The following is a 19,418-nucleotide window of genomic DNA, read 5'->3' on the forward strand; positions in this document are numbered from 1 at the left end:
CCCCTGCCCGGGCCCGGGCCCTGCCTGTGCTGTGCCGCTGCCGCTGCCCGGCTCCGCCCCCCGTGACGTGCGCCGCCGCCCGTGGGGCCCGCAGCGCTTCCGGTGCGGCGGCGGCGGCGGCACGTCGGGGCGGAGCCGCTGCTCCGCGGTAAGGGCCCCCCCGCCCCCACACCCCGGGGGCGTTTGGACGGGAACCCCCCCCCCGGGAGTGCATCTGGAGGGGACACTTCCCCCCCCCACCTACACACACACACACCGGGGACGGTCGGGCGGGCACCCCCCCCCGGGGGGGTGCATTTGGACGGGGACCTCCCCCCCCCCCCCCGGGAGTGCATCTGGACGGGGAACCCCCGGGGGGGAGTTTGGGACGGGACCCCCGTGCAGGCGCCCCCGGCCTGGCCGTTCCGCGCCCCGGGGCGCTCTGAGGCGGCGGCCCCCAGCGCCGCGGGCGCCCCTGCCCTGCCCCGTTCGCTGCCACGGGGCTGGGTGGGACGAGACGGGGCGGGCGCATATTAAAACGCAACCCCCAAAGCGCAGCCCGGCCGCGCTGGGGCAGAGCCGTGGCGCCGCGCTAGCTCCGGCCTCTCTGGCAGCGCGGGAGCCCGCGGCGCCTCTTCCTGCGCGCCGCCGCCGCCACCGCCGCCCCGGGCTCTGGCGTCGCCGCGGGCCGCTGCCCCGGAGAGCGGCGCGGGGAGCCGGGATGTGCGGGCGCACCGTGTGCTCGCTGGGGGCCGACAACCTGCGCCGAGCCTGCGCCTACCGGGACTCCCGCGGCCGCAGGCGGCAGCCCGAGTGGGTCAACGCCGACAGGTACCAGCCTTCCTACAACCGGGGCCCGCAGAGCCACGGCCCCGTGCTGCTCTCCCGCCGGCACTTCGAGAAGGTGAGCTGCCGCCGGTGCACCCAGGTACAGCGCGGAGGTCCGGTCCCTAAATCGCGGCGAGGACACCCACGCGAGGGAGCGTCTTGTCGCGTCCCGCCTCTGACGGCGGCCAAGGGCAGACGCTTGCGATCGGCCTCCTGGTTTCTGCCGCTGTGCAAAAGCCACGCGGCTGGTGTTGATCTGCTGGTGCCTGTGCCAGGGCCCCGCGCGCGGCTTCCTGGCGGGACCAGGCTAGATCTAAGACTGAGCTGCGGCGCTGAGGCTCTTCCTCCCAGGGCGCTTGCTCCGAGTCTGTGTTTTAAAACCTTGTCGTGCTCCTGTTTGCTCCGTGGATGCAGCAGCTACTGAATTTTTTAATTGCAAAGCTGTCTCTTTTCATTAGCATGCACGTGTTCTTGAGCTGGGTAGGGAACTGCTCCCACAGCTCCAGCGTAGTATTATATTTTGCATGAAAGTTTGTCTGTAAGTGATGAACCTTTACTGAATTCTTTCCCAAGTGTATAAAATTGCTGTGCGTATTTTGTTCCCAGGTGTGTAAAACCGCTCCGCAGGTTTTATTCCACTTCCCTGAGAATCCTGCTTTCATCTCTTAACGCTGTTGCAAATGTCCAGGCTGCTCTTGGTGGGGGAGAGCAGAAAAAAACCTCATCTTCAGTGCTTTAAAAAAAACCTCTTACACCTGCGGCGACCGTTATCCCGGCTAATTTAAGCCTCGCCAGACCTTCCCCAGACCGCCCGAGCGAGCCGTGACGCTGCGTGTGCCGCTGGCTTGGCTGCCGCGCAGCCACCTCGCGAGCCGCCGCTCCTTGGGGCCCAGCGGCGTGGAGCGGGGAGCACTGGCTTGAAACGAGGTGCTCTGCAGGGCGTCCCGGCATTTCGGGGCAGTCGTGGGCCAGCGCGCTGGGGAGGGCGGCTGGGCCATGCCGGAGCACTACGGAGGAGCGCCGGAGGCTTCGCGCAGGTCTGGCGCTGGCGACTCGGCAGCCCCGGGTCCTCGCGGGCGTTCCTCATGCGGGACCAGGACCTGCATGCGCTTGGTGTGCGCTCAGGTGGGAAAGGAGTCTGCGCTGCCGATGCATCAGGAATGACCTTTTTGCTGAAAACAGTGTAGACTTGCAGATTCAGAACGGCTTAGGTTGGTCCAGGGCTTCTTAGGAGAAATTACAAGTGTCATTTCTCCGTAAAGCATCCCTTGTATTTGCTTTCCTGCCTTTCGTGATGCCGCATCTCCGCTACAGCCGTTACGAGCAGAAGAGTGCGATGCTTGAAGCACAGCGCAGGTGGCAGGCCAACATCTGGCCAGCCGGTGGTCTCTGCCCAGCTGTTGGGACACAGGAACAGTTTGAAGCCCCCTGTCTTTGCCACTTCTAATCTGTGAGAGGGTCCGAAAGCCTTTACAGGACTTGGGCAAATATATTTGTTTCTCCATAACCCTGTAATTCTCTGGGAGCAGATGTCCTCCGGGGCATCGATCGCTCCGATGGGGCACAGCTCTGGGGCTGGCGATGGCGGGCAGAAAGCGAGAGTGAGCTGGAGGAGAAGTGAAACCCACCGAGCCGTTTCCATTGTCCAAACTGAGACAATATGCAAAGCACAAGGGAAGCGCAGAGAGTGAAAGTGAATTGGATCGGCAGAAATCACGTTATTAAAATGAAGGTGAGATTTGTGCTGCTTGAGAGGATCTCTTCAAATGGGAAAGTTTTGTGGACCTGAATGTCACCCCGGTAGGAATATTCATTAGCTAGATCAGACTGCAAAGCTCTTCCCATTGAGGAAAAACTGTGTGTTTATTGCTGCACGTAGATACAACGCAGCTGTATTTGTAGGGTGAACCTCACTGAGACCGTTGTATTTATTTATTCCTGCAAAGTGTTCTCTGCTGAAGATTAATTCTTACAGGGATGCTGTTAGGAATATGCAAAGGACTATAATTAGTGGCTATTTTTGCATCGCTTGCGAGTGGTTGTCATACCTCTCCGCTCCGAGGACTGTTCAGACATCCCTGCAAAACAGAAGTGGCAGATTTGGCAAGGAAAGTGCCTAGTAAAGCTGTAAGCCACGGTTCAGTTCTTTGCAGAGAAACGAGCTTGCTTTTTCCCCTCGCAGTGGGAGAAACAGGTTTTCAGCGATCAGCAAGCCTCGCTGGCGATAGCAGCTGCTGGGGTGCTTGTGGTCTCCGCTGTGTAGTAAAGAAGAAAGCGGGATGCTGTGATTAATGTGCTCTGCTCTCTGCTGCCACGTGCTCTGATCTGAGGTGCTTTTCTATTGTATTTGAAGGGCGCTGACTCCTCCGAGCGGGTCCTCACGACCATGCGGTGGGGCCTGGTTCCCTCCTGGTTCAAAAAGGACGACCCCTCCAAACTGCCGTTTAATACCTCCAACTGCCGCAGCGATACCATGCTGACGAAATCCTCCTACAAGGTGAGTTACCGCTCCCTTTGCGTCCCGTTTGAAGAGACCCGGTAGTCGGCAGCATTCGCAGTGTGGTCGGTGCTGTGAGAGCCGAGACGAGATCTAAAGTATCTCCCTAGCAAGTACTGGCTACTGTTTGCCTGCTGCTTCGCTGAGGATGAGTCCTCCTAAATGGCTCCTTTTACTGCAGAGCCAGCTGATTTCATTAAAACATAAGAATTCGAAAGGTGATGACTTTTCCCGAGTTTCATTTGACAGCACAACCTTTGCTCTTCGGTTCAAGCACTGGTCAGGGTGGAGAAAACGCAGGTTGTTTGACTCCATGGAGAGCTTTGGGAGCAAAGCACTGCTCCACATGGATAAAAGCTCCTCTGCTAAATCAAGTTAAGGATAGTTAACAACGTGCTGCTTAGGGAGCCCCAGCCAGGCCTCTGCTCCTGGAAAGTGGGACTCCAGCCATCCTGGGCGGGGGGGAGCGCAGATCCCTAAGGAGATCACTAGCTCTTGGATTAGGGCAGCAAATGCACTGAGGATTATTTTGCCTTTCCCGTCTGTGAGAGACCCTCACCATATGGTTTTGCGGGTATTAGTTGCTGGGTACTTGGGGTTGATTTGGGGTGTGAGACGTGGACTGACGCTCTGTCTGCCGCTGGGCTGCAGAGGGTATCTATCGCTGCAGCCCCGCTGTCGCCTGCTGATGCATTTGAACCCTGAGGTGTCTGCAGGGGAGAGTCTCACAGCTCAGCAGCTGACTGCCCGTGATGAAGCTCTTGTTCCTGAACCGCTGGGTGACGGTGTTCGTGCTGAGAACAGTGGGGCAGCTACCAGGAGCGCTGGGAGGGACCGAGAGGTCTGGGCCTTGGGTGTCCGGGTGCTAACGGTCCGAGCGGTGCCCGTCTTCCCTGTGTCTGAGCCGTCGCCTCCCGGCCGTGGGCTGCCCAGGGCTGTTCGTGACGTGCTTGTGTTTTCTCTCCCCAAGGGTCCTCTCCTCAAGGGCAAGCGCTGTGTGGTCCTGGCAGATGGCTTCTACGAGTGGCAGCAGCACGACGGCGGGAAGCAGCCGTATTTCATTTACTTCCCCCAGACGACGAACGAAACGGTACTGGGTCCCTCGCGGTGTTTGAAGGCTTGGCGCGGAGCTGCCAGCCCCCTTCTCCCTCTAAGTGGCCTCGGAGTATCTAAGAGTGGCAGCAGGTATCTGTGAGGATAACTCTCACTGCCTCCAGCTGTGCTCGTCTTTGGGGGTCGTGCACAGGAATTTGGAGGGGACAAAACTTGTGCAGGTTGGAAGTGCCTTTGGCGGAGACTTTGCTCATGATCTCCCCCAGACCACGACAGCCCTGCAGGGCGGAGGCACAAGCCTTGCCCTGCCCCAGGACGAGCGCTCTGACGTGATTTCTGCGCTAAGAGCTCTGGCCTGGCACGGCTGCTAAATCCGCTACGGAGAAACGCGCCCCTGCAGTAGGTTTCCCATGGCGTTTCTGAAGAGGGCTCAGGGCTGCGGAGGGCTCTGCAGCCTGTCGTCCCTCTGCAGCGGGGATCCTTGCTCTGAAATCCCCGGGCCGTAGATGGTCCCGTGGTGTCGCTGCCCGCCGCGCCGGCGGCTCCCCGCACTCCCAGCATTTGCATGGGCGGCTGATGTGTTACACGGGGGATTTGCCTGCCGGTTTCACTTCTTCTTTTCGTTCCTGTGAGCCGGCAGCTGCGATGTGCTGAAGGGCCGGAGGGCACTGGCATGCGTGCGGGAAGATGAGGTTCCCAATAACGCTCCTGCACGGAGAGCCTGAGAATTGGTTCAGATCATGAGTGAGATGCGAGCGATTGACTGGCCGCGGCTTTGGCGAGTCTGCGAAGCTTCGGCTGCCCGTTAGCTGGCTTGGCGTGGAAACGGCAGGGCCGACGGTCCGTGGGTCTGTCTTCCAGGCCGAGAGGAAGGAGGGAGACGAGGAGTGGAAGGGCTGGCGGCTGCTCACCATGGCGGGGATTTTCGAGTGCTGGGAGCCCCCGGCAGGCGGGGACGCGCTGTACACGTACACCATCATCACCGTGGATGCCTCCAAGGACGTGAGCTTCATTCACCACAGGCAAGTGAGAGCGCAGGGCAGGGGGCTGCAGAGCGGTGGGGAGCACGAGGGAGGAAGGCTGCCCTCCTCCGTGCGGGTGGGTCGGAGACAACCCCTTAATGCCAGCGTGGTCCCACGGGCTGGGAGCACTTCTTCCTCCTGGTGCCCTCAGAGAGAAATGTTAGACCATTACCAGCTTGTTTTGTGTCACTGGCTCGTGCCCTTTCCATAAATCACCATCTTTGCACCCTGGCGGGTCATGGTCGGAGTTGAATTACTCTCAGCCTGGCCAGGATCCGTCAGTCAGCCCCTTTGCCTCTTGCAGCAAAGCAGCTACTACCTTGGCAAACTGAACATGATATCTGCCTCGCAGCAGAGCAGTCTGTTGCTTGATTTTTCCCCTGTGGCTTCTGAAATGCAGTTTGTGCCCAGCCAGCTTCTCGCTTGCCTATAATTCTGGCTTGTGACGCCCTGCCCTGGTGGGTCAGCGCCGGTGCTCGGTGGGGCTCGCTGGTGGCCCGGGCGCTCCGCAGGCGTTGACCCCTCTGCGTGCCTAGGATGCCGGCCATCCTGGACGGGGAAGAAGCCATCAGGAAGTGGTTGGACTTTGCCGAAGTGCCCACCCAGGAAGCAGTTAAACTCATCCAGCCCACGGAGAACATCGTTTTCCACCCGGTATCCACCATCGTGAACAGCGTGCGCAACAACACGCCGGAGTGTCTCGCGCCCATTGAGCTGGGAGTCCAGAAGGTAAGAGCTGGGGCAGGCCCCGGCCGAGCTCGGCAGGCCCCTGCGGAGGAGCACCTGGGCACGGTGATGCTCCTGGGCAGAGGAGGGTGCTGTCACGCTCCAGAAGGGGCTGCAGTGCAAAGGCCCCTGACAGATTCCCTTCCTGGCGCTTCCCGAAATAAACTCTGTCATCCTATGCCAGGATTTCTCTGCCAAATGAGGCAAATTCCGTGTCAAATGGAGCTTGGAACAAGCCTGTTCACAGCAGCCCTGGGAACCTCCTGCAAATGTGTCTGACTGCAGTTGGGGCCGTTGCTACAGCATCCGCATCCCGCTCTGAGTCTGAAGCGACGTGTGCACGTTCTGCCCTGCTCTCGCTCTGCTTCTGACTCTCCTCCCGCTGTCATTTGTCTGTCCAGCAGGTCAAAGCCACTGCAAGCAGCAAAGCGATGCTGGGCTGGTTAAAAAGCTCCCAGGAGGGCTCTCCCAGGAAGGAAGAAAACGAGTTGCCCAGGTGGACGAGTCAGTTCATCCACAGCCCTTCGCCCAAGAAAACCAGCGCAGGCATCCTGCAGCAGTGGCTGGGGAAGGAGGGAGAGCCGGCTGCAAAGAAACGCAAGGCTTAGGCACCACGTGGGATGGCTGGCCGTCCGCTGCTGTCCTGAACTGCCTAAGCGAAACGAGGAACGCTTTTTAGGAGGCTTTGCAGACTGGCGTGGAGATTCTCTACGCCTCTCCGGTATTGATCTGCTGCCCTAGGTTGTTGTCTCTGTTATTAGTGTTTTGTTAGAGGTTAGTGTTCGTCTTTAAAGATTTTGGCTTTGCCTTGTGCTGATGGGAATGGATACAACACGCTGGCCTCACTCCCTGCCGGTCTGCTCACGCCAGGAGAAGATAAAACCTTCAGAAGCATCTCAGCCTGCTGAGGGAGGAGCAGCTTCTGATGGTATTTCACAGTCCACATCTCCGTTTTCTTTTTTGTTGTTGTTTTTTTCTGTCAACCTGATATTTCTTTTCCATTTGATTCCTTACTGATTCTATATGAATGAATGCCTTTCTAATACTCTAGCCCCTAAAAGACTTCTGCAGTGTAGAGGAACATGCAATAAATACTGAGAAGAAACCCCAGGCCAGGAAGTTCTGCCACGCCACTTTGCCCCAGCATTGCGCCATGCTCTCAGGGGTCCCGAATGGGGAGGTCTCGAGGCCATGCATGGGCCGGAGGAAGAGCGATTTGCTGGCAGGAGCCAAGGGAGCTTCCTTATTTAGAGAGGAGGGGGTGTGGATGGGGCTAGAGGAGCAAACAGTCCACGTGAGGCTGCTCTGCACTGCTCACGTCCAGGCTGCCTGTTGCCCCATCTGTTTATGGATGCTTCTTATCGAGGGTTATGCTCATCTCCCCCAGCTCCTCAGGTCCTTGCTGCAGCCGCAGCGCGGTGCCGGCCGGGAGCCGGTGTTTAACCCTGCCCTGAGCAGGGCTCGGTGGGACGGTGTGCTCTCCCCTCCGCACCCCCGCTGCAGTGCCTTGTGTTTGAGCCAAAAAACATTGGATGCTTTTTCCCATAGTTCCTCCCTGTGCAGTTCCTCTGAGGCCAAATCCCAAACCGAGGCACTGGCCTGACCTCGGGGAATGGGGTAAAAACTCTCTGGAGTCACCGGCCCTTGCTTGGGTTTCCCTGCGGGCGGCGGGGTGGGAGAACTCGTCTTGGTCACATTGTTTGTGCAGTCGTTTTGTTAGTAGGATTTGAAGACTTAGGGAGGATTTTCTTGATCTGGAGAGGGATGCATCCTGCCCTGTTCAGAGAGGTCATTCGGTGAAGCCCAGATAACCAAAGTGCCATTAAAGAACAGTGCAGGGGGGTTGGTTTGGGGGTCAGGGACTCTGTAAACAGAACCAGATGCTATGGACCAAAAACCTTGCAAGTTGGGACCCTTGCTGGAAAACAATTTAATTTACATTCGAAACAATAAAATGGGATTAAGTGGCTGATAGCGCAGCGTCCGTGTGTGTCTATGTCCTCGTTTCCCACCGCAGCCCTGTCGCTTCTGTTTCAGCAGCACAGTCAATATTTTCTCTCCAGCCTGCTGCGAGGGAAACCAGCGAGCAGCTGCTGAGCCGTCAGGGGACCAGCAGGACGGGGTTTCCGAGGGGTTTCCAAAGGGTTTCCATTTGCCAGCACAGACTATTCCCCGGAGACTCATTTCAGGGCTCCCCTCGAAGGCTCTGTCCCCGGGGAGCCGCGGGACGGCCGTAGCGGGGGCTTGTCCCCAGGAAGGGAGCGTGGACCCCGTTTCTGTATCTAGGGGGGCCTGATCCTTCCCTTGCGTGGGGGGTGCTGCAAGGCTGCAGGGCACACGTTAACTCCCTGCAGGCTGTAAGCGCCGGGGCGTCACCGCTAACAGGCGAGACCCAGGGTTTCACCACGAAGCGTTGATGCGGAGCGCCACCTTTGAACTGGCGCCTGGCTGCGTGCCGGGTGCCGCGGCCGTTTGCAGCTGGTTCCTAATTGGAAACAAAATGACCCCAGCTGCCTAACGAGGCCTCCCGCGATGATGGCGCACGCACAGCTTTCGCCTTCCTGCGAATGCTGCTGGCGCCTGGGCCGGTGAGCGGGGGGACATCTCCGAGCCAGGGCTTTTTTGAGGACAGACGAGATGCTCCAGGTGGGTAAAAACCTGGAAGCGGCAGGCAAGCGGCCGGGGAGGCCACGGGTCCGAAGCGGCCAGCGTGCCCGGAGCGGCGCCGCCGAGACCCGCGGCAGGCCGGTGCTCGGGCACGCGCAGGGCTCCCCCCCGAGGGGCGGCCGGAGGCGCCCAGGGAGGCCGCGGCGCCCCTCGAGGGCCCGCGCTCCCCGCCTCGGCTGCGGGGGCGCCGGGCTGCGGCTCGGCCCGGCCGGCCGGGGGAGGTGGCGCTCCGCGGGGAGGTCGGGTCGGGCGGAGGCGGCGGGCGCGGCCGCGCCCTGCCGGGCGCTGCCCCGGGCGGCCGCCCCGCCGCGGCGGCGGCGGCGAAGGGGCGCTGCTAGCCCTATGCAAATCAGGGATCGGCGCGGCGGCCAATGGGCGCCGCGCTCGCCGCGGCCGCCGCCAATGGGGAGCGGCGGGCGGCGGGGCGGGCAGCGATATCCGCGGCGCGGCGGCGGCGGCCGTGGCAGTGCGGCGGCGGGCGGCGCGCAGGGCGGAGCGGCGGCAGCGGCAGCGGTAAGGGCGGCGCGGGGCGGCGCGGCAGGAGGGGGCGCCCGGCCCGCTGCCGCGGTGTAACGGCGTTGTGTCTCTCCGCAGGCGCCGGGACCGGCTGTGCTGGGCGCTCCTGGGCGGCGGCGAGTGCCCGCTGCCTGCCGGCCATGTCCGGCCGCGGGAAGTCCGGCGGCAAGGCGCGGGCCAAGGCCAAGTCGCGCTCGTCGCGGGCCGGGCTGCAGTTCCCGGTGGGCCGAGTGCACCGGCTGCTGCGCAAGGGCAACTACGCGGAGCGGGTGGGCGCCGGGGCGCCGGTGTACCTGGCGGCGGTGCTGGAGTACCTCTCGGCCGAGATCCTGGAGCTGGCGGGCAACGCTGCCCGCGACAACAAGAAGACCCGCATCATCCCGCGGCACCTGCAGCTCGCCATCCGCAACGACGAGGAGCTCAACAAGCTGCTGGGCGGCGTGACCATCGCCCAGGGCGGCGTGCTGCCCAACATCCAGGCGGTGCTGCTGCCCAAGAAGACGCAGAGCTCCAAGAAGTGAGCGCTGACCCCCCGGCCCTCCAGCCGCAGATGGGGCCGGGGTCCCCCCTCCTGCCCCCCGGCCCGGAGGCCGGCCCCGGCTGTGCCCCGCCAGCCCTCCGCTCGCCCCCATGCCGCAGCGGGGAGCCTGGGGGAGCGTGGCTGAGAGCAGGCCCTGCTTGCGTCTCCCACCCTCCCCCAGGCTCCTTGTCCCCTGGAAGAGGCGGTTTTGGAGCAGCCTGGCTGCTGGCGGCGTCCCCCGAGCCAGACGGTCGGAGGCTGGCGCAGAGCCGCTGGTGGCGGTGGAAGCTCGTGCTGGCTGCCGTGGGGCCGGACATGGGCACCCTCAGCCGCCTCTCCCTGCTGCCAGCCCCAGGGGCTGCGCGGGGCCCCCTCGGCCACCCTGGCACAGCGATTGGACTTGCTGCCGCTGTGTGCCCCTGGCGATGCCATCCCGGCTGCACTGCGGTGGGGAGGGCAGGGGGCTGAATAATGTGAAAAGCAGAAGTTTCTCAGGCACTGAGAAAGTGACTGTTGGTCTTGGTTTTGTTCCTGGTAAAGCTAGTGCATCACCTACTGCAAGGGAGCGCTGATCTTTTCATTTCGAGGTCTCTTTTATTTTGGGGTACCTCCCGGCAAAGTCACCTTCCTGTACTCCTCCTGCTTGGTGGCCATCGGCAGACCCTCTGGCCCCATAGCTGTGGGTCCTGCTGACGGGGTGGGCGGCGGATGCAGCGACGGATCCCCTCGGAGAGCGTTGCAAGGTCAGGCACCCGCTGCCGCCGGGAGCGGGAGCTGCCATCTTCTGCCGTGGCTCTGCTCTCCCTCCCGTCACGGAGCAGCTCTTGGTTGCAGAATCTCTTAATATTGTGGAGAGCTATGTTGTACCCTAGTTGCACTTCTGAAAATGACATGCAATGTCTCTTTCTGTTTTGTTTTTTTTTCCTTGTTGTTGTTTAATACTATTCCTGGTTCTGAAAAAATAAAGTGCTGATGATTATCTGTTAACTGTAACCCTTTATGGATTAATATTTCTTTTTAAAAAGCCCCAGAGTTTGTATTTAAAAACAACTTTTAGCTAGTACAGTATTTATTAAACGGCTGCTGGGTAATGTAGGAGCATGGGAGCCGGCTGTCCCTGTGACACCCGGCATGACTGATGCCGAGACCAGCTTTCCTCGCTGCCCAGTGCAGCCTGCTTCTGTGGAGGCCGATAGTTGTGTGCATGCAGCAGTGTCTAGGCAAGCGGACAGTAGATCTTCATAATGTTGTCTTTTTTAACGAGTAAAATGAGCAACTATTTATGTGCTGTAAGTAGCATGTGTTCAACCTATTGAATCAGCTGTTAATCTTGTGGATGAAGTAACTTACTCTGGCTCTGACTTTATTATTACCTAGAGTAGATGAGTCTGGATGCTTGTCAACCGGTTTATGAGGGGGTTTTTCCCTCCGTTACAGAACGTGGCAGCAGTGTGTTTGTCAGTGTAGTGCTAATGGGGAAGCAGAAGTGTCTGTCGGTTGCTCCGTGGTGCCCGCTGACAGGGCTGACCTTGGCAGGGGCATGGCATCCGGCCGCAGTCCCGCTGGGGCGGCACGGGACCTGCTGGGATCGCTCCTCCTTCTGTAAACTTGATGTTACCACGTGTGGGGTATGTGGGGTGGGATGAGGCGTTTTCTCTATGTGCAAACCACTGTCTGGAGTGGTGGCTCTGATGTGTCTGTATCTGAGTGTCTTGTTCTCTTCCCTCTTTTTTTTGTTTCCTCCAGGACCAGCATTCTGTACAACTCAAAAGAGAGTGCTTTGTATTTCTTAGAAAATGCAGAACTTGTGATACTGGAAAGAACAGTGCAAACCCAATATCTGATTAAACTGGTTCAGTATTGAATGCTGTCGAACTTGCTGTGTCTTGTCACCTCACCAAACCTACTTAATCTGGCGGTGGTGTGTGGGAGCAGGCTCGCTGATGGCAGCTTGGTGTCTGGGCTTGATGCTCTCCAAACGGGACTAGTAAAACATGAAATCTGGCCTCGCAGTGCTATTGATTACACTTGCCCTTCACTTGCACGTAGTCTTTTTCCACCTGTGGGAGTGGACACAACCCTTCTGCCGCTCTTCTCCCTGCTACGGGAAGACAGTACCGCTCCGATGCCAGTGTGAGGAAGCCTGAGCTGCCCTGGGGCTGAGAGCAGCAGAGGAGGAGTGAGGCTGGACCTTGGGACCTTCCGAGTGCTGGTGCTGGCTGTCACCCTGGACCGGCCACCTGAGGACCTGGCGGGTGGCCCTGCAGGCAAGTGGGTAGAGCAGTGGGGCTGGGCATGGGCTTGCAGAGGCCAGATGGTAAAAGCTCCTCGTGATGGGAGAGGGAGGAGGCCAGGAGAAGCCTGGCTGTCTTTATTCCAGTGCTTGGATGTCCATTTCTTGGACATCTTGCAGTTCACTGTCCTGGTGGTTGCTCTGCAAGCCAGAGATTTGTTCAACTCCTTCCCTGCTTAGGTTTGGGGAAGGAGGCTTAGCTGACTTCTGGCAGTTGCTGGGGCTAGGTATGGGCAAGCTCTCTGCTGTACTGGGCTCTTGAAGGTGTTGGTTTGGGCTAGAGAGGATGGGCTGGACACTGCAGGGAAATGCATTTTCTTGTGCCCAACCCCACTTGCAGTCGGAACAAAAGGGCACAAACAAGTATCGTACAATTGGAGTGATGTGAAGGGCAGACAGTGAAACCGGGATGTGTCCGGATCTGCTGCAGGGTCTGAGTGTGCTGCATTGCAGACCCTGGGTCTGAACAGCTCTGTAGCCATCCTGGTGTCTCATGACTGCTCTGGCTTTGGTCAGGGTGGCAGGGTGATGCCTGCAGCTACGATTAGGAGTTGGCGGCTTGCTTGCTGGATGCTGGTGGTGTGTGCTGTACCTGTGGTAGCTAGCTCCAGCTAGGGTAAAGGCTGGGTTGCGAACTTCCTCTGTGTCTGCCACATGAATGACTCAATTGGTAGCTAGCTGGGAAAGCTTGGCTATTGCAAAGCAGACAGAAGGAAATCCTGTCTGTCTGGCCAAGGATTGCTAAAGTTCTCAGCCCTTAGCGTCTCATGAACTCAGTGTCTGAGCATCACCATGGCCAGAAAAGCGGAAGTATCTGGAACCCTGGAACTGAGGGTCAAGACTGTATACAGTCTTGATATTCAGTTAAAAGAAAAAAGGGGGGTGGGGGGGAACACACCCTGGAATGGACTTTGTCCCCTTCAAGCCTGTAGGGCCAGAGAAAAACTTGTGGCTTCTTGGAGCAGCGCTGCTGGTCCTGGCTCTTCTGAAAGCTTTGTAGCACCAGTGCAGCTGGAACCAGACAGTGCAAAGGGCTCAGCTGGGCAGACCCTCCATGGAGGTCATCTGTGTTGGAGAGGTAGTGTCAGCCTCCTGCCTCCCTTGAGCAAGGAGGGGGATCTGGGGACCACGTACCTCCTCTCGGGCAGCTCTCTGTATGACAGCTGAAACAGCAGGATACTGTGCAGGCCCAGAAATGCAGCCGTCTGCCCCAGGAAGCTGCTGTTTATCTCTCTGCGTGCAGTAAAATCTCTGCCATCTGTGAGCTGCAGCTCTAGGACTTGGTCGGTTTCTTTGGGTGATGTGACTCGAGTCTCCTGTCTTTGGATGTCCTCGGGGCCCAGGCAGCTTGGGTTTCCCTCTAGCGCAGCTCTTGCAGCTAGCAGTGCCTGTGGGAGCCCTGCCCCAGGGTGCTCCAGCCTCGCAGCTCCCAGCAGTCTCATCCCCTCTGGGTGATGAGCTGTCACCCCTCTGAAGGAGAGACGTGAGGTCTCCAGCTGGACTCCAGGCAGCAGGCGCTTTCTGGCATGCAGTATTGCATGCTGCTCTCGTTCACCTGCCTTTCCTCTGACACCGCAGGCTCTGGCAGCAGGACGCTTGCTCCCTCTAGCCTGCACCCTCGCTGCCTAATAGCTGCTTTCAGATACGCTACCAGTGTTTCATCGTTGTGATAACGCTTCTTGGCACTTTAGCAATTTGCCTTACAGGTTAGTGCTGAGGGTGCAGCCATGCCCTTGCTGAGCCATCTGACCATCCCTTGTAGCAGTAAGGGGAGAGGGGAGACTCCTCCAGCTGCAGAAACGCATGCATGAGGGAGCTGCACAAGTCTAATACTGCTTCTGGTTTGGGACCAGCCAGCTCTCGCAGTGATAGCATCCCTTCTGTCCTTCAAAACCTGCAGTGTCATCTAATGACTAAGGAGACAACTGCAAGTCAGTGCATGAGTGCAGCAGCGCTCTCATGGTACCAGAGATCACTGGCAGATGGTGAAGGCTGGTGCAGCCTGCATGGGCAGAGGGACTGTGGCTGGCCTAACCCTGCAGCTGCGTGTCCTAAATATAGACCTGAAGGGAGACTCTCTGCAGACTCCCAGGAGCAGAGTATTGCTGGTCTCTTCCAGGGGCAGATGAGCACAGCTGGCTTCTCCTCTTGCTGAATTTAGCTGATGGATGTTTCCTGAGAGAATAAAATCTCTCTACTCTGCTTGTACCAAAGAAGCATGAGCAGCTGGGGCCTGCTTTATAGGCAGCAGGCACTGAGGGCAGGTGGAGTGTCCAAGAGGTGCTGGTGTGCTGCTAGCTGGCTGTCCCTGCTAGAGCTGAGGTCGGAGACCTCCTGGATGAGGGGCCTGGATTGCCCTTGGTTCACTGTGAAGTGCAGTTTCTGTCTCCGGTCTCTGGGTGGCACATGCAGAGAGGGGGCTGTTTTGTCTCCTCTGGTGAGCTTTATTCAGGTGTGGCAGATAGAGTGGTATAGATGCAGCTCCAGCTGGGACAACCCAGGTGACTGAGATGTAAGCCCTGATCTCCAGATGAAGAAAACTGTCCACCTAGAAGCAAAGGTCCCATAGGGGGGTTGTGCTGGGTTAAACCTCTCTTAGAGCATCATGGTTCAGCTCTCCTCCCTGCTGCCCAGCTCTCTGCAGGAAGGTCCCTCCTGCTTCCTCTGACCTTGTGTGATGTCTTGTGGCTGCATGTGGGCAGGGGGGGATGTCAAAGTTCTTCTAATGCTGCAATGGATGACTAGGTTCAGCTATAATGTGGGCAATGCAAAGTGTGTGGCTTCCAGGAGTCATCCTCAGTGCAACCCTGCGGGAAGCCTACAAGCACTAGACCAGGACAGTCTCCATCAGGGGCCCATGAGCAGACCTGGCATCTCACTGCCCTTCCAGCAAGGCCTGAGTGGCTCCACTTCGCACAGGAATGTGGTATAGCACCTCCTGGCACAGTAGGAGCTTATGTCCTGGGTGCCAGCCTGGTGCAGTGCAGTGAGGGAGTGAATAGCCTGGCTATCGCTGCCTGGGGCCTCCTGGACATAAGGAAGAAAGCTGCTTCTGCACTGCTCCTAGTGCAGAGGTGCTGCTGTCCTGTCCCTGCCACATGGACCCTGTCCAGCTTTGCGTTAGGCTGATCTGTGCTGGGCTCCCTGGGCACTGCACCTCAAATGTGCTGGTTTCCAGCAGATGCTTGTAGGAGAGCTGGCTCCAAGGGCCTGATGCTCTTGGCCAATGCTTTCATCTCCCCCTGCAGCTCCTGGGAGGGGAGAAGCAGAGGCAGTCAAGCTGCCCTCTGAAATGACTCTGCTACTGCTGCTTTGGGTAGTGAGTGACAGCTGGGCTGGCCTGAGGCAAGCGGTTCCCTTGACTTAACCAAACCAGATCCTTGTGGTACACCATAGCTTCACCACCTCCTTGGAGCATCCTTCCTGTGCTGACTTCCTTGTTGCAGTAAGTAGATGCAAGCCCTGACCCTCTCCCTTTGATCTGCAGTTTCTTTGTGTCACGGCTGTGCTGTGGCGGTAGCTGTTCCTTTGGGGCTGTGGTTTGGTAAAAGCAGCGGTCTCTTCTGCAGGGCCTCCTACCTGGGGAGGGATGGCTGCACAGGGGGGCTGTGTGGAGCAGCCGGCTCATTCCTCGCCCTGTGCTCCTGAGGGTGAGGCATAACAAAATGGCCTAGATCCCTGACAGCATTTTATGCAATCTCACTGGTGTGAGCTATAAATAGGTGCTGGAGATGGGAAGACAAGGGGTGGCTCTGCCAGGGTTTTGTGCTGTGCCTCTGCTCTGCACAGCTTCTCGGTGCCCTTGCTGCTGGAGTGACTCACTGCCTGCGGGGTGCTCGGAGCCGGTGCGGGAGCCTTAAACGCAGCTGCTGGGGGGGCAAACTCCGGGTTCAAATATGCGGGTCAAAACAGCATAGGAGATGCCCCCCCGCCCCCCCCAACCTGTGATTGCTGTGCAAGGCCAGATCCTGAGGGGGGCGGGAGCTAGGCTGTGGGATCTCTTTGGTTTGCCGGGCAGGAAAGCAGCTCTGTATTCCTGCACCTCAGCCTCGCTTCCCTTCCCTTCTCTGCTCAGCGAGCTTTGCCAATTGCAACTGCGCAGGCACTGTTGGCCTTCCCCCCCTTCCTCCGTGCCGTTTCCACTGGGGTAGGCGACTCCTCTTTCCTAGCTCACGCAATTCTGCTATTTCTGCCTATGAAATGCGCAGTTTTGCTCCGAAAGTATAAAGCAGGCTGGAGCCGCTTTCCCCTGCTCCTGCTTGCAGAGCTGCAGCCCCCCAGGGCCCGACCCTGCGCACGACGCGTGGGCGGGCCCGGAGCAGCAGGGCCCCCTCGAGGGGCGGCTCACGCAGCACCGCCGCTGCCGGGGGCCTCTGCACGTCCCAGCGCCGGGGGTCCACGGCGGCGGCAGCACCGCCCCCCCGCCCCCGCGCGGAGCAGCTGCCCGCCTCGCCCGCAGGGAGCACACCACAGCTCAAAGTTTTTAACAATTTATTTGAAATGACGACAACCGAAAAGAAAAAAACCCCTCCCCCCTCCCCCAATATCCCCAAAACCACCAAAAAAAAAAAATTAAAGGCCATTGAAGATGCGACCTGAATACGCGGTTGCAGGGGCTGCGGGGCGCAGCCAGCGCGGACGCGCCCGGGCCCCCGCAGGCAGAGGCCGCCCCGCCGCCGCGCCGCGCCGCTTGGTCCCGCGCGGGCGCCAGGGGGAAGGCGGCCGCCCGCAGGCGCCGGCCCCTCCTCAGCGACCCGGACGCCACCGCAACCAATTGGCGCCCAACGGGCCGTTGCCATGGCGGCGGGGGCCGGGAGCCAATAGGGGGCGCCGTCGCTTTTCGAAAATTCCGAGCGCAGGCAACAGTAACAAAAGGGGGGGGAAGGGAGCGGAGGGGAGGGGGCCCGATCCGCGCGCGGGCGGCGGGAGCGGGGCCCACGTGGCGCGGGCCCGGCCGGGGGAGCTGGGGCGCTCAAAGATGGCTGCCATGGCGACAAGGCGGGAAAATACCCCTGTGAAACCACCGGGGCGCCGGGAAAGGGGGGCAATGAGAAACCGTCCGCAAAGGGGGTGGCGCATGGCCGAAAACAAAGGGGAGCGACGGGGGGGTGGGGGGGGGAGGAAAAATAAGGCGGCGGGGGGGATGGGGAGGCTGGGGCAGCCGCAGCCCCGCTCACTGCGCACGGAGGCGGCTGCGGAGCCGAGTCAGCAACACAAAGACAAAGCGGGTCCCGGGGGTCTGTCCTCAGTCTGTGCCGTGGGGCTCGCAGTCCTGGGCGGCGGGGGCGGGCAGGGAGGCCGCGGTGCCCGCTCCCCCGCCGCGGCGGCGGGGCTCCCCGCGCCCCGTTCTCATGCCTTTCTGCTCTTGAGCGCCTTGGGCTTTGCGGACTTCTTGACCTTCTTGCCCCCCGGGGACGCGGCCGCCTTCTTGGTGGCCTTCTTGGCTTTGCCCTTGTCCTTCTTGGCCGCCGCGGTGCCGGATCCTTTCTTGTGGGATTTCTTCTCGGGCTTCTTGCTCTTGGACGCGGGCTTCTTCTCCGCCCGCCGCGACGCGGAGGCCGTCGCCTTCTTGTGGGACTTGTGGGAGCTGCTGCCCGCGCCCCCGTCGCCGCCGCCTTCCAGCTTCTTCCTGTTGAGCTTGAAGGAGCCGTTGGCGCCGGTGCCCTTGACCTGGAGCAGCGTGTCGTTCTGCACCAGCGCCTTGATGGAGTATTTCAAGTAGGTCCTGCCGTTCTGCTGGTCGAACCAGGCCACCTTCTTGGCCTCGTTGTAGATCTTGGCCAGCGAGGAGCCATTGCGCTCGCCCAGCTTGCGGATCGTTTCCACCACCAGCTGGCTGTATTTGCCCGGCTGGTTCTTCTTCTTGTTGTTCTTCTTCTTCTTCGAAGGCGACAAAGAAGAGCCGCCGCCGCCGCCTTTCGCCTTCTTAGAGGCCGCTTTCTTCTCCGGCGCGAGCGGCACCTCCTCCGCCTCGGTGAGGGGCAGATCGGCTTCCTCCAGCTCCACTGACATGGTGCCGCGGGGGATAGGGCCGCAGCGGCGAGGAGAAGGAGGAGGCGGCGGCGGCCGCCGGGGCTGGGGCGAGCGGACGACGGAGGGCGGGGGCTGCCCCGGCGCGGCGGAGGCCCGGCGCAGCGCTGCTGGCTGTCTCCGCTCCCCTCGGCTCCGCGCCGCCGCCGCGCTCTGGCGGGGCGTGCGCCGCCGCCGCCCCTTATATGGGCGCGGGGCGGACCGCGTTGAGAACAACAACAGCCTGGTCCGCCGCCAGCTCCAACTTGTGCTTCTTGGGGCCCCTTCGCGGGGCTCCCGCCGCGCCGCCGGGGCCCCCCGCGCCGCGCCGCCCGCGCAGCGCCCCGCGCCCCGCCGCCCCCCAGCCCGCCGCCGCCCCGCCGCCCCGCGCCGCCCGCCGCCCGCCGCCCCCCGCCGCGATTTCGGGGGCGCGCCCGGCGCGGCGGCCGCGGCGAGGAGGGGGGCGCCCGGCGCGGCGGCGGCTGGGGCCCCGCGGCGGCCTCCCTGCGCCGCGCCGCCGCCGCCGCCCGCCGCCCAAGAGGGGCCGCCGCGGCCGGGGGGCGGCGGCGGGCGGCGGGGGGCGGCGGCGGCGGCGCTGGCCCCGGGTTCAGCGGCGGGAACTAACACAGGCGACGCCCTCCCGCGGCCGCCGGCAGCAGCGCGGAGCCGCCGCGCCACGGCCGGGGGTCCCCGCCCCGGCGCCGGGGGCCGCCCCCCCACCGCCCCCCACCCCCGCCGCCGGCGGGACGGGACCCCCGGCTGGAGGAGCCCTGCCTGTGCCACTCCCCCCCCCCGCCTCCCGGGCGAGCATCGCCCCGAAGCGGACGGGGAGGGCAGCGCGCTGCCCGGCGGTGCGGGCGGGCGGTGCGGGGGCGGGGGGGGCAGCTCGGGGTGCGGGGGGCGCCGCTGCCGCCCCCGCGGCTCCCGGTGCCCCGGCGGCGGGGAGCGGGCAGGGCCCAGCGGGCCTAGCCCTGCTGCAGGCCGCGGCTCTGCGGGGGGGTAATGCTAAGGGACACACCCCCCCCCAAAAATCCCGCGGGGGGGGGACACCCCCCCCCAGGGGAGGGAAAGGCGCCCCCAAGACGCTCTGCTTGCAGAGGGGGCCCTGGGGGGGGGGGTGGCTGGAAGGGCCCCAGCGCCCATGGGATGTGTGTGTGTGTGCGGGGGGGGGGTCCAAATCCGTGTGCTCCCACCATGCGTGGGCCGGGGGGGGGGGTGCGCTGGGGGCGTCGCTGCGGACACGCGGGCACACGCGGGCGTGGGCGCCCAGGCGCGCACACAGCCACAGGCAGCGGGGGCGGGCGCACA

At 61.4% G+C, this 19,418-nt stretch overlaps 3 protein-coding genes across 7 annotated transcripts; 2 read left to right on the plus strand and 1 right to left on the minus strand.

Moving 5' to 3' along the window:
* The first annotated feature begins 82 nt into the window (after positions 1 to 82).
* HMCES (5-hydroxymethylcytosine binding, ES cell specific) lies at positions 83 to 8,079 on the plus strand. Of its 4 annotated transcripts, XM_064518973.1 has the most exons (7): positions 83 to 148; positions 594 to 883; positions 3,161 to 3,304; positions 4,275 to 4,394; positions 5,219 to 5,379; positions 5,916 to 6,108; positions 6,507 to 8,079. In XM_064518973.1, exons 2-7 carry the CDS (start codon positions 701 to 703, stop codon positions 6,711 to 6,713), a joined length of 1,008 nt encoding a protein of 335 aa, XP_064375043.1. In that variant the 5' UTR covers positions 83 to 148; positions 594 to 700; the 3' UTR covers positions 6,714 to 8,079. The 4 variants fall into 4 exon arrangements, with proteins under 4 accessions (XP_064375043.1, XP_064375044.1, XP_025952066.1 ...); XM_064518974.1 differs by lacking the exons at positions 83 to 148; positions 6,507 to 8,079 and adding an exon at positions 6,290 to 6,488 and having other exon boundaries at positions 160 to 883; XM_026096281.2 differs by lacking the exon at positions 83 to 148 and having other exon boundaries at positions 161 to 883; positions 6,510 to 8,079.
* A 559-nt stretch (positions 8,080 to 8,638) lies between these two features.
* Positions 8,639 to 11,673, plus strand: LOC112981005 (histone H2A type 2-B). Of its 2 annotated transcripts, none has more exons than XM_026096287.2 (2): positions 8,639 to 8,751; positions 9,367 to 11,673. In XM_026096287.2, exons 1-2 carry the CDS (start codon positions 8,673 to 8,675, stop codon positions 9,807 to 9,809), a joined length of 522 nt encoding a protein of 173 aa, XP_025952072.1. In that variant the 5' UTR covers positions 8,639 to 8,672; the 3' UTR covers positions 9,810 to 11,673. The 2 variants fall into 2 exon arrangements, with proteins under 2 accessions (XP_025952072.1, XP_064375045.1); XM_064518975.1 differs by lacking the exon at positions 8,639 to 8,751 and adding an exon at positions 9,217 to 9,285.
* Positions 11,674 to 16,575: 4,902 nt separating this feature from the next.
* Positions 16,576 to 18,324, minus strand: LOC135329695 (histone H1.10). Its single transcript, XM_064518976.1, has one exon. It carries the CDS (start codon positions 18,111 to 18,113, stop codon positions 17,451 to 17,453), a length of 663 nt encoding a protein of 220 aa, XP_064375046.1. The 5' UTR covers positions 18,114 to 18,324; the 3' UTR covers positions 16,576 to 17,450.
* Positions 18,325 to 19,418: the final 1,094 nt, after the last annotated feature.

The sequence above is a fragment of the Dromaius novaehollandiae genome, chromosome 12, assembly GCF_036370855.1.
Source record: "Dromaius novaehollandiae isolate bDroNov1 chromosome 12, bDroNov1.hap1, whole genome shotgun sequence".
NCBI lineage: Eukaryota > Metazoa > Chordata > Aves > Casuariiformes > Dromaiidae > Dromaius > Dromaius novaehollandiae.